Source organism: Bubalus kerabau, chromosome 18 (genome assembly GCF_029407905.1).
Source record: "Bubalus kerabau isolate K-KA32 ecotype Philippines breed swamp buffalo chromosome 18, PCC_UOA_SB_1v2, whole genome shotgun sequence".
NCBI lineage: Eukaryota > Metazoa > Chordata > Mammalia > Artiodactyla > Bovidae > Bubalus > Bubalus kerabau.
Genome location: NC_073641.1, coordinates 39,800,480 through 39,814,683, shown reverse-complemented (window position 1 = coordinate 39,814,683; position 14,204 = coordinate 39,800,480). Strand labels below are relative to the sequence as shown.

Genomic DNA, 14,204 nt, shown 5'->3' with positions numbered 1-14,204 from the left:
AAAACAGAAGGTTGGGAGCTTTGTCTAAGAATGTAAACACAGTAGATAGTGGTAGAGGTAGAATTAGTACTGATCTGATTTTTTTCAATGACTTGACTAAATGATTGGTATTTTAATACTTTCAGCTTAAAATGAGAACACTGTTCTCATGTTCAGTCCAGGAAAACAAAACCAAACTTGATCAACCCTCAGTAGTTTAGCTGGAAACGACTGGTGGCATAATTCAAATTCCAACCTATTGATCTGGCGTCCCCTTCCTCTCAAGTATCTGCTTCTGGAAGACACAGAACTATAGCAACAGAATATCCCCATACCCTTATCTGTATGGTGTTAGTAAAATGAGTGTCTCCTTGGAAAGGCCCACGAGGAGTGATTCAGTTGGAAGAGAAATTGGTTTCTGTCTCCAGGAGCTTCCCAAGCCCTCCCAGTTATACTGTGGAGAAAGTTCCTTGCTCCTGTTATCCATGAAGATGGGCTGGAGTGGATCCATAGTGTGATCTAAACTGGTAAGGCCACACCAGCATGTCTACCAGTTGGGGATACAAAAAAAAAAATCCTTTTCCTTTTTCTGATTTCTGACTTCTGGCCCCTGACACCTCACTGCTCCCCTATTCTCATGTGGGGTCAGTGCACCAGATCAAGACCCCAAGGGTTGCCACCACACAGAACTCAGCTTTACAGCTTAGGAGAGACCACAAGACCTGCTCCTGGGAACAACCCTACAATTTAGTAGGACAAGTTTAGTACAGTCACTGAGGGCTCTTGGCTATCTTGTCCAGCTTTTTTTCCAGCCTGGTAGCTGCTTCAGCATCAGGTGGCCCAAAATTCTGGATGTGGGGACCCACAACAATCTATCAAAAGAAAGATGGGAAATTGAGATCAGTCCTACCATAGGAGGTTTTCTTACCTTACTTTTGTTTTTTTCTTTAACCTTACAGGATTCCAACACGTTGTGTCCAAATGATTTTCTTACTTTTATATACCCTTGAGCTTGAGGTGGCTGCAAAATAGCAGGTCTTAGAACAAGCTCAGAATGTTTCACAGGACCTTAAAAGAACAGAATTAAAGGGTCAACATATCTTTAGTGAAATAATTTTCCTCTCAATTTCTTACTAATTTAATGCTTACTTTCTAAAGTCATGATTAAATGAAAGGTTAATGTCAACTGCCGCTGCTGCTGCTAAGTCGCTTCAGTCATGTCTGACTCTTGCAACCCCATACACGGCAGACTATCAGGTTCCTCTGTCCCTGGGATTCTCCAGGCAAGAATACTGGAGTGGGTTGCCATTTCCTTCTCCAATGCACGCATGCATGCTAAGTCACTTCAGTCATGTCCGACTCTGTGTGAGCCTATGGATGGCAGTCCACCAGGTTCCTCTGTCCATGGGATTCTCTAGGCAAGAATACTGGAGTGGGTTGCCATTTCCTTCTCCATAATGTCAACTAATCAAAGTCAAAATAGCCAGTGAGTTGCCTAGTACTGTCTTCCTGCCTAGCTTTTACCCAATAGACCTGGTTCAATCCCTGGGCTGGGAAGATCCCCTGGAAAAGGGAAAGGCTACCCACTCCTGTATTCTGGCCTGGAGCATTCCATGGACCACAGTCCATAGGGTTGCAAAGAGTCAGACACAACAGAGCAACTTTGACGTTCACTTTCAATTTGATCATGGGACTTTGCTTACTAAATATATTCCTTCATGTTTTGTCACTCAACCCTACCACCATGCACGCACATACACATCAAGACATGGATGGTAAAACATAAAATTTCTTCAAGTTTAACGTAATAAAGGAAGCTACATACCTTGTTCTGCGCTGTTCAGATCAGCATTCCTTTGCACAGAGTTTGATGTCATAAAAACATTGTTTTTCTTCACTGTAAAAAATATTTAGAATATTTTAAACCTGTGAACATGTCAGTTTCTACTGTTTTCACAGTATTGTACTGAACTCACCAGTAGATGTCGCTGTTGACACTAATCATGCAAGCGCTGATTCTACTTAAAAGTATAAAAGCAAAATGAGTTTTGCTACGGTCTTTTTACTCTCAGAAAATAAGTGAAAATTAGATCACTAATGAAATAGACAGTTTTCTTCAGAATCATGAAATCGAATATTGAGAGAAATTCTACAGATAATAAAATCTGAATTGATAGTGAACCATCTATGTGCATTAATAAATATTTCTTATAGAATGTTACAAAACTGTTAATAAATTCTGTCCCTTCCCCACTCTTTAATGATACCTGAAGAGAAAAGTAAAGATGACCATTATGCTAGGTTATCAACGTGAACTGATGGGTTAAGACTATGGTCTTGGCTGCAAGAATAGAATTACAGGCATACCAAAGAGATGTTGCTGATTGTGTTCCAGACCACTGTGATAAAGTGACTATCAGTAAATTGAGTCAGACACTCACTTCATTGGTTTCCCAGTGCGTATAAAAGTTACATTTACACTATACCATATTCTATTAAGTGTGCAATAATATGTAATTTAATTTAAAATACTTTATTGCCATGAAAAACAATATACCTACATTTAAAAATGCTTTATCACTGAAAATGCTAAACATCATCTGAGCCTTCAGCAAGTCTTAATGTTTCTGCTGGTGGAGAGTCTTGCTTTGATGTCAATGGCTGCTGATTGATCTGGGTGGTGATTGCTGAAGGCTGGGGTGGCTGTGGCAGCTTCTTAAAATAACAATGAAGTTTTCATCATCAATTGACTTTTCCTTTCATGAATGATTTCACTGTAGCATGCAGTGCTGGTTGATAACATTTTACTCACAGAACTTCTTTCAAAATTAGAGTCAATCCTCTCAAGCCCTCCTGCTTTATGAATATTACATTTATGTAACATTCTAAAGCCCTTGTTGTCATTTCAACAGTCTTTACAGCACCTTCACCAGTAGATTCTGTCTCAGATAACAACTTTATTCATCCATAAGAAGCAACTCCTCATCTGTCAGGTTTCATCCTGAGATAGCAGCAATTCAGTCACATATTCAGGCTCCGCTTCTAATTCTAGTCCTCTTTCTATTTCCACCACATCTGCAGTTACTTCCTCCGCTAAAGTCCTGAACTCCTCAAACTCATCTGTAAGGACTGTAATCAATTTCTTTTAAATTCCTGTTAATGTTGATATTTTGACCTCTTTCCATGAATCGTAAATGTTCTTAGTGGTGTCGAGAATGATGAATCCTTTCCAGGTTTTCAAGTGCCTTTGTCCAGGTCCCTCAGAGGAATCACTCTCTATGGCAGCTAAAAGCTTACAAAATGTACTTATTAAATAATTAGACTTGAAAATCAAAATGAATCCTTGATCCATGGGCTGCAGAATAAATGTTGTGTTCTGTCTCTGTCTATGCTCAGTTGATCAGACATGTCCACTCTTAGGGACCCCATGGACTGTAGCTTGCCAGATTTCTCTGTCTGTGGGATTTCCCAGGCAAGAATACTGGGGTAGGTTGCCATTTCCTCCTCCAGGAGATCTTTCCAATCCAGGGACTGAACCCGCATCTCCTATGTCTCCTGTATTGGCAGGCAGATTCTTTACTGACCACTGAGCTACCTGGGAAGGTCAAATGTTGTGTTAGCTGGCATGAAAACAACATTAATCTCACTGTACATATCCATCAGAACTTTTGGGTGACCAGATACAGTGTCAATGAACAGTAATATTTTGAAAGGAATCTTTTTCTGAGCAGTGGCTTGCAATGGTGGGGTTAAAGTACTCATCAAATCATGTTGTAAACAGATGTGATAACATCCAGGCTTTGTAGTTCCCTTTATTGAACACACAGAGTAGATTTATCATAATTCTTAGTGGCCCTAAACTTTCAGAATGGTAAACAAGCACTGGCTTCTATTCAATGTCTCCAGCTGCATTAGTCCCTAACAAAAGAGTCAGCTTATCCTTTGAAACTTTAAAGTCAAGCATTGACTTGTCCTCTCTAGCTATGAAAGTGCTAGATGGCATCTTCTTCCAGGATAAAGTTGTTCCATCTACGTTGAAAATCTGTGGTTTAGCTTAGCCACCTTCTTTAGTGATCTTAGCTAGATCATCTGGATAACTTGTCGCAGCTTCTACTTGCTGCTTCACCTTGTACTATGATGCCATAGAGACAGCTTCTTTCCTTAAACCGCATGAACCAGCCTCTGCTAGCTTCAGACTTTTCTTCTGCAGCTTCCTCACCTCTCTCAGCCTATACGGAACTGAAAAGAGTCAAGGCCTTGCTCTGGATTAGGCTGTGGCTTGAGGAAATATTGTGGCTGGTTTGATCTTCTATCCAGACCACTAGATCTTCCTTCATATCAGCAATAAGTCTGTTTCACCTTCTTATCATTCATGTGTTCAGTGGAGTAGCATTTTCAATTTCCTTTGGGGAGTTTTCCTTGGCATTTACATGTTTGCTAACCATTTGGTGCAGGAGCCCTAGCTTTTGACCTATCTTGGCTTTAGACATTCTTTCCTCACTAAACTTAATCATTTCTAACTTTTGATTTAAAGTGAGAGACATGCATAGAAATGAATGAAAATGAAAATACAACAACCCAAAACCTGTGGGACACTGTAAAAGCAGTCCTAAGGGGAAAGTTCATAGCAATACAGGCATACCTCAAGAAACAAGAAAAAAGTCAAATAAATAACCTAACTCTACACCTAAAGCAACTAGAAAAGGAAGAGATGAAGAACCCTAGGGTTAGTAGAAGGAGAGAAATCTTAAAAATTAGGGCAGAAATAAATGCAAAAGAAACAAAAGAGACCATAGCAAAAATCAACAAAGCCAAAAGCTGGTTCTTTGAAAGGATAAATAAAATTGACAAACCATTAGCCAGACTCATCAAGAAACAAAGGGAGAAAAATCAAATCAATAAAATTAGAAATGAAAATGGAGAGATCACAACAGACAACACAGAAATACAAAGGATCATAAGAGACTACTATCAGCAATTATATGCCAATAAAATGGACAATGTGGAAGAAATGGACAAATTCTTAGAAAAGCACAACTTTCCAAAACTGGACCAGGAAGAAATAGAAAATCTTAACAGACGCATCACAAGCACGGAAATTGAAACTATAATCAGAAATCTTCCAGCAAACAAAAGCCCAGGTCCAGACGGCTTCACAGCTGAATTCTACCAAAAATTTAGAGAAGAGCTAACACCTATCCCACTCAAACTCTTCCAGAAAATAGCAGAGGAAGGTAAACTTCCAAACTCATTCTATGAGGCCACCATCACCCTAATACCAAAACCTGACAAAGATGCCACAAAAAAAGAAAACTACAGGCCAATATCACTGATGAACATAGATGCAAAAATCCTTAACAAAATTCTAGCAATCAGAATCCAACAACACATTGAAAAGATGATACACCATGACCAAGTGGGCTTTATCCCAGGGATGCAAAGATTCTTCAATATCCGCAAATCAATCAATGTAATACACCACATTAACAAATTGAAAAATAAAAACCATATGATTATCTCAATAGATACAGAGAAAGCCTTTGACAAAATTCAACATCCATTTATGATAAAAACTCTCCAGAAAGCAGGAATAGAAGGAACATACCTCAACATAATAAAAGCTATATATGACAAACCCACAGCAAACATTATCCTCAATGGTGAAAAACTGAAAGCATTTCCTCTAAAGTCAGGAACAAGACAAGGGTGCCCACTTTCACCATTACTATTCAACATAGTTTTGGAAGTTTTGGCCACAGCAATCAGAGCAGAAAAAGAAATAAAAGGAATCCAAATTGGAACAGAAGAAGTAAAACTCTCACTATTTGCAGATGACATGATCCTCTACATAGAAAACCCTAAAGACTCCACTAGAAAATCACTAGAACTAATCAATGAATATAGTAAAGTTGCAGGATATAAAATCAACACACAGAAATCCCTTGCATTCCTATACACTAATAATGAGAAAATAGAAAGAGAAATTAAGGAAACAATTCCATTCACCATTGCAATGAAAAGAATAAAATACTAAGGAATATATCTACCTAAAGAAACTAAAGACCTATATATAGAAAACTATAAAACACTGGTGAAAGAAATCAAAGAGGACACTAATAGATGGAGAAATATACCATGTTCATGGATCAGAAGAATCAATATAGTGAAAATGAGTATACTACCCAAAGCAATTTATAGATTCAATGCAATCCCTATCAAGCTACCAACAGCATTCTTCACAGAGCTAGAACAAATAATTTCACAATTTGTATGGAAATACAAAAAACCTCGAATAGCCAAAGCTATCTTGAGAAAGAAGAATGTGACTGGAGGAATCAACTTGCCTGACTTCAGGCTCTACTACAAAGCCACAGTTATCAAGACAGTATGGTACTGGCACAAAGACAGAAATATAGATCAATGGAACAAAATAGAAAGCCCAGAGATAAATCCACGCACATATGGACACCTTATCTTTGACAAAGGAGGCAAGAATATACAATGGATTAAAGACAATCTCTTTAACAAGTGGTGCTGGGAAATCTGGTCAACCACTTGTAAAAGAATGAAACTAGAACACTTTCTAACACCATACACAAAAATAAACTCAAAATGGATTAAAGATCTAAACGTAAGACCAGAAACTATACAACTCCTAGAGGAGAACATAGGCAAAACACTCTCTGACATACATCACAGCAGGATCTTCTATGACCCACCTCCCAGAATATTGGAAATAAAAGCAAAAATAAACAAATGGGACCTAATTAACCTTAAAAGCTTCTGCACAACAAAGGAAATTATAAGCAAGGTGAAAAGACAGCCTTCAGAATGGGAGAAAATAATAGCAAATGAAGTAACTGACAAAGAATTAATCTCAAAAATATACAAGCAGCTCCTACAGCTCAATTCCAGAAAAATAAATGACCCAATCAAAAAATGGGCCAAAGAACTACACAGACATTTCTCCAAAGAAGACATACAGATGGCTAACAAACACATGAAAAGATGCTCAACATCACTCATTATCAGAGAAATGCAAATCAAAACCTCTATGAGGTACCATTTCATGCCAGTCAGAATGGCTGTGATCCAAAAGTCTACAAGCAATAAATGCTGGAGAGAGTGTGGAGAAAAGGGAACCCTCTTACACTGTTGGTGGGAATGCAAACTAGTCCAGCCACTATGGAGAACAGTGTGGAGATTCCTTAAAAAACTGGAAATAGAACTGCCATACGATGCCAGCAATCCCACTGCTGGGCATACACACTGAGGAAACCAGAACTGAAAGAGACACGTGTACCCCAGTGTTCATCGCAGCACTGTTTATAATAGCCAGGACATGGAAGCAACCTAGATATTCATCAGCAGACCAATGGATAAGAAAGCTGTGGTACATATACACAATGGAGTATTACTCAGCCATTAAAAAGAATACATTTGAATCAGTTCTAATGAGGTAGATGAAACTGGAGCCTATTATACAGAGTGAAGTAAGCCAGAAAGAAAAATACCAATACAGTATACTAATGCATATATATGGAATTTAGAAAGATGGTAACAATAACCCTGTATACGAGACAGCAAAAGAGACACTGATGTATAGAACAGTCTTTTGGACCCTGTGGGAGAGGGAGAGGGTGGGATGATTTGGGAGAATGGCATTGAAATATGTATAATATCATATATGAAACGAGTCGCCAGTCCAGATTCGATGCACGATACTGGATGCTTGGGGCTGGTGCAGAGGGATGGTATGGGGAGGGAGGAGGGAGGAGGGTTCAGGATGAGGAACATATGTATACCTGTGGCGGATTCATTTTGATATATGGCAAAACCAATACAATATTGTAAAGTTAAAAAATAAAATAAAATTAAAAAAAAATAAAGTGAGAGACATGCAACTTTTTCTTTCACTTGAATACTTAGAGGCCACTGTAAGGCTATTGATTGGCCTAATTTCAATATTGTTTTATCTCATAGAATAGGGAGGCCTGAAGACAGTGAGAGAGATGAGGGAAGGGGCTAGCTGGTAGAGCAGTCAGAACATACACATTTATTAAATTTGCCATCTTACATGAGAGCAGTTTAAAGTGCCCCCCCAAATTACTATTACAATAGTAACATCTAAGATCACTGATCACAGATCACCATAAAAAGTATAATACTGAAAATTTTGAAATATTGCAAGAATTACCAAAATGTGACACAGAAACACAAAGTCAGCAAATGCTTTTAGAAAATGAAGCCCATAGACTTGCTTGAGGTGTGGTTGCCACAAACTTTCAATTTGTAAAAAATGTAATATCTGTGAAGCTCAAAAAAACAAGGTATGCCTGTACTACAAATCTCAAAGAGATTACCTCCTGGTGGCAAATTGCAAAGATAACAGCCTTTGAGAATTGGATTAATGGAGATAAGAAAAGAATAAGAATTGCTTTTTTGAAGTGTTATAACATTATATATGTTGGGGTACAATTGCTTCTCTAATTCAAAATTCAGTTACATAGTTTTTATGATCTTTATTGCTTCCCAGGTGGCTTAGTAGTAAAGAATCCACCTACCAGTGCAGGAGACCCAGGAGACATGAGTTTAATCCCTGGGTCAGAAAGATCCCCTGGAGAAGGAAATGGCAAACCACTCCAACATTCTTCCCTGAAAAATCCCAACAGAGGAGCCTGGGAGGCTACAGTCCATAGGGTCACAAAGAATTGGACATAACTGAGCCACTGAGCGCACACACACACACACACACACACATGCATGATCTTTATAAGTGGAAAATAACATTGAATGAACCATTTAATTGTACTATTTGTCTCCTTTCAACACCACCAATATTCTGCACAACATAGAATGTGATGGTGCTTGGTAATATTTTATTCATCCTTTTCATATGTGGTCTGATTTTTAGAAAATGAATTGAAGTGATTATCCAGATAATTTAAAGTCATCTCTTTGCTTTATGCACAAATAACACCAAAACAAATCCTCTGGTATTAGAGCCCCTATTCCTCTTAATGTCTATAACTTCTCAGGCAGGTACAGATGGGGCTTATTGAACTAGGATCTATCTCTTCTGTATCTGAAGGGTGTCTGATATATTGATTCCCAGTCACACTTGGCATTGTTAATAAGAATATAAATTCATTAGTTTCACGTGATTCCTGGGTAGAATCCATTAAAAGAAAGTGAATAGTTCGCATTTTCTGTTTCTTGTGGGTAAGCTTAACTTGGAAAAAGCAGTTTGTTGTTCAGTAAAAACAAAAATATGCAAGACTACAAATCATATTTCTTTTGGAACTAATGACAAAGAGACTTTAATTTTTCATTTTATATCTTCAGGTGCTATTTGAATTTGTTATTAAGGGTGGTTTTTTTAAAATGTAAAGATTAAATAGGTTGTAGAACAATGTGAATATACTTAATGCTTCTGAACTGCATACTTTCAAAAAAAGACACACAAAAAAATCATAATCTTGACATAGAGCATGTTTCAATCATTTCAAATATTTTATTATGATAAAATAATTTTACTTAGCAAAGCATTAAAATTTAAATAAAAAGAAGTAATATTTTAATTAGTGAAAAATTCAAAAGGAATGATATCCTAAACTTTAGAATATAAATTTAAAGCATAAAATTTAGAATGAGAATCTAAGCATCATTATATATTTGAGTACTACAAATATTATAAACCATATAGATGGGCAATAATAAGAAAAATAAAGCAAGTTATTTTACAGGGCTGTATTATATAAAAGAATGCTATCATAAACATGAAATCCTAAAAAACATTATAAAGTTTACATTTTCTACCAAAAATAAACAGATATACTGTGTGGATTTGTGGGGCTAGAATTCAGATGTCTTTGACAAGTGGCTTTGAAAAAAAATTATATACAAATTCTGAAATTGTACAGAGAATGTTTTTGGACGTATCCATGCATACTTTGCTAAGACCCCTATTTTATTTGCCACTAAAATGTCAATGTTTTACAGTAGCTGAAAAAGAAAGCCTATCATGAATGAGAATGGATCTTGAAAAGTCAGAGTGTCAGACTTGAGGTTCTAAGAAGTTCTTTATTATCTGGCCCAGAAGGAGGGAAGGCTGGGAGGTCCGTGAAGGATGACAGTGTTAATCACTTCTGGGGCAAGGATGATGCTAAAAACAGATTGCAAACTGAAGTCAATAGGGTTTTGTTTATCTTTTCATTTGGATTTTTGCTGTTTTGGAAAATTTTCTTTGTCATCAGTTTAGAAAAATCTTTGCATCTTTATTGATTAAAGATAGTGTGCCTCTGGTGAGGATGATATCAATTTAGTAAATATTTCCATGCTCATCATGTACGAGACCCTCTGTCAGGCATGAAGATGACCTCAAGGAGCTCTTAGTGGAGGAGACAGACATGCATATAAACAGCTGCATGGCAAGAAGAGGGCCTGTGCTCCATCATAAAAGTGTGATCCATCATAAAAGGAGTCACCAGAATGCTTGGAGTGCAGACAGGCAAACTAAGTTACTGATTTATTCAAAACACAGCATATGATAAAGCTCTTAGAAAAAGTGTCTTTTTAAAAGGCAGACATATGTTTAAGGAGGTGCTTACTTAGAAGGAAATAGCAGATTGCCCTAATTGTAAAGCTAATTCTGTAGCTAGATTCTGTAATGCAGAAACTTTGGGAACACAGCAAAATACAAAGGGATGGGGTGTTCAAATAACTTGTAATCCCATTTTATCTAAGATAACCATTGTTAACACTGTGGCTTATGTCCTTTCGGTCTTTTTTCCAATGTCGATAAGTTAAATTTTAAATAATAATTCACTGTATTCTATCGACTGCTGTTTTCACATAACAATATATTAGAAACACCATCCAATGGATATATTTTTAAACATTTACCTGTCTGAAAATTTCCTAGTAGTATCACACTCAGAGTACACATAGCAGTGAACACTCAACAGCCCAGACTATACCTACCTTCTTGGTTCTGAGAATCTGTAGTATGCCAAGTAGAAGATGAAGCCCGGACACGCTTTCTTGAAAATTCATTACATTCTGTAAGAAATTCAATGTGAAGGGTAAAAGTGATTGCAATAACAAATTAGTTTCAATCCATGATATGAGAGGAGAAATATAATTTCCTTTTCTCTAGATATATCATTGTTTGACAACATGTTAATTCCTAAAACTCAGTTTTAAATATTGGGGTTAATAGCTTGGTCATTATAAACTGACAGGCATATCATCCTGCTGTGAAATAGTTAGAAACAAGTGGCTTTGACAAAAAATTATATACAAATTCTGAAATTGTATAGAGAATGTTTTTGGAAGGTTGGAGGACAAGCAGTGGAGAGTCATAGGCTTTTAGTATTGCTAACATAATATTCTCAGGGACCTATATGTCATCTTTCAAAACAAAAGCCAGTATATCTGTGTGCTTAAAAACAAGAAAAAATGATTAGATTTTATATAGTCTGTGCCACATGCCAAAATGTTTTTGCCTACTTGTTTCTTGATAAAAATATTGCTTTTGAAATATAGGATACAAATCATTACCACGTTCTGCTGCTTCATATAGGATGTCTTCTGCAGGTCTCTGGAAGGAAACAAAGCTGCCAATGAGAGCTGAGTGTTTGCTATTTTCAAATCACATTTCCACCCTGTCACTTCATAAGAGAGTTCTCAAAAGCCAGGTCTTTTCAGCTAGGCTAGGAAAAGCAGCTCACTAAGGGTTGGGTTTTTCTTTAGTTTTGGGGGTTAGCAGGGTAAGTTGTCTCCATAAGCAATAATGAGTAACAACAAAATACTAGTTAAGCTACTAATACTATCATGTCTTTCAAAGCAAGTGCTTTTAGTTTGAGGCTGAAAAAAGCAAATGGAGTCCTTAAGATTTCTTTTGAGTCATATATTGAAGTTTAGAACTTATTTTATATCCATTTTAAGCTAGGTCAATGGTCAGGACCCATCATAAGCCTTAACTCTTCTAATCTCTTTCAGTCCCTCCCCCTTCCCAGTCAGTCCAAAAAAACAGATCATTTTGGTAAATATTATGTTATCCATAGTTTCAGGATAAAGTCTCTGGCTTCCCATTTCAGCCAAATTGCTATCAGTAAATCCCTACTATGTAAATATTCTCAGCTACAACTCTTGCTATGTGAAAAAATAAATTTATGCAGCAGTGATATAATTTAGTACAGCTAGCTTCTCAAAATACAGTCTTCTTTGTCAAAGTAAAAATCAAAGAAAAGTAACTTGACTTTACCTTAAAAGTTTGTTCTCTCTTTTCAAAAACAAATATTGGTTGAGCAATGATAGATTTTTCTGTAAAAGAAAAAAAACATGCAAGAAATCAAACAACACATTGACATTTCTAACACCAACTAAAAATACTTGAAGATATTTTGGTTTTGTATTTTTCCCTGCCTTTGGGTAAACTCCAAACTGTTTTATATGAATGGTTTAATTGGCATATTTACAAATGATTCTAACAGTTAATTACAGAAAGAAATACTCGGGGAAAGTAATATGTTTCCATAAATAGAGAGATCACACCATTAAAGAAAATCCTTTAAGTGTTTAAGGAAAACAAAATACAATTACCTGCATTTAGAAACTCATCATGACACAGTGACTAACACTTTCAAAATAAACAATAAAATTTAAAAATTTTTTAACTTTTTAAATAAAAAATTTCAAAGGATGAAAAATCACATGTGAAAATAGTACTTCTACTTGGGTTGGATCTCAAATATAAATGGTATAGATATACTTAAATGATCCAGAATTAACTCATATTTCCTTGACTAGAGCAGATATATACCAAGTCATGTTTTCAATATTTAGACCAAGAATCCGTTTTAAACAGTGTTGTAAAGTAAGGAATTTGTCTTCAGCCCTTCCAACCTTATTAATCTTTCGTATTTTCCTATCCTAGGTAATGCTAGAAAGGAACTCATTCACTCTAGGGCATAAATGAGTGATGACTGCATTAAATATCAGCACTCTAAAATTCATAGGGGAGATTATATAGTTGTAAAAACTTGGGCTCTGGAGTTAGGGAAGTATGTGTTCAAATATAAGTTCCACCTGTAACTGACAATATACTTTTGGAAAAAATATGCCTGTACCTTTAGTTTTTTCCTCCCCCATCCCCCCCCAAAAAAGGTTATAACAGTACTTACTTATGAGCTTATGTGAAAATTAAATGGATTTTTAGATATAATTAGATTTTGACAAGACCCAAAAAAAGCCTGAAAGAAAGGATATTCAATACGTGGTGTGACACCAATCTTGATTCCAAAACTCACAGCTGACAGGCTAACTTATGACTGCACTTTCTGGATAAGCCTAAATATGACCTCAGAACTTTTCTCATTTTAGACTTCCCGCAGCCATTACTGATGTGTTGTCCTGGTATAGAAGCTGAGGTAATTTTCCATCACTGGCTGAATAAATAGAAGTCTAGCTGAAGAATTTCGAGGAACTACCAGATAATTATATCTTTTATATGCCAGAAAGGGACTCTCCAGTTACCCACAATCTTATCCCATAATAGTGTGTCAAAACTCTGCCAGACCACCCACTGCCAGCTCCTGGGCCCCTGTGAACTTGGGCGCCTTCTTTCAGTCCAGCGAGATAAGCTTCACCTTCTCTATACACGTGCTTCCGTGCTGTCTGCCCTTGGAGCCAAGTGAACCGCAGCAGAAAATGCTCAACAACACACTGGCATTGCCATCTAGAATAAACTGTAGCTCAAGTCTTGCTTCTTTCTTAGAACAGCGTCCTTTTTCAGACAGTACATTGGATTGAAGAAGTGAGATCTCTAATGACTTTGAAAGAAAATAGTTTTTGTGAATGTGTAGTGGAATATTTATAAACTGGAATACTAAGTGGGCCTCTTCTAAATTGGACTTAGGATAGTCATCCTTAAAGTAGTATGACTTGACCTAACTCTAAACAAATAACAAGTTGACTTTTCCTTTATCAAAAAGAGGAAAAAAAAAGAACTAAAAACAGGCAGAAGTGATCTTCAGTGGCAGCATTAAGTAGGAAATTATACAGGGTTACTTGTAGTTTGGAGGGCAAATGGTAAAGTAGGAAGGCAAATTTTATTCATCAGATCAACAAATATTTATTGATTATATATATATATATATACTTTTTTTTTTTTAACTAGATACACATTGTCTGGCTGAAGGGTTATTAGCCTCACTGTAGCC

The 14,204-nt window shown here is 36.5% G+C and overlaps 1 protein-coding gene across 1 annotated transcript in view; it reads right to left on the bottom strand.

The window, feature by feature from the left end:
• RANBP3L (RAN binding protein 3 like) overlaps positions 1-14,204 on the bottom strand; it is a 58,343-nt gene that overhangs the window by 18,222 nt on the left and 25,917 nt on the right. The window contains exons 3-7 of the mRNA XM_055554612.1: positions 12,248-12,306; positions 11,542-11,581; positions 10,963-11,040; positions 1,805-1,876; positions 908-1,047 (exon numbers count right to left, since the gene is read on the bottom strand). Of these exons, the coding sequence (XP_055410587.1) occupies positions 908-1,047; positions 1,805-1,876; positions 10,963-11,040; positions 11,542-11,581; positions 12,248-12,306 (389 nt within the window). The remainder of the gene's footprint in view (positions 1-907; positions 1,048-1,804; positions 1,877-10,962; positions 11,041-11,541; positions 11,582-12,247; positions 12,307-14,204) is intronic.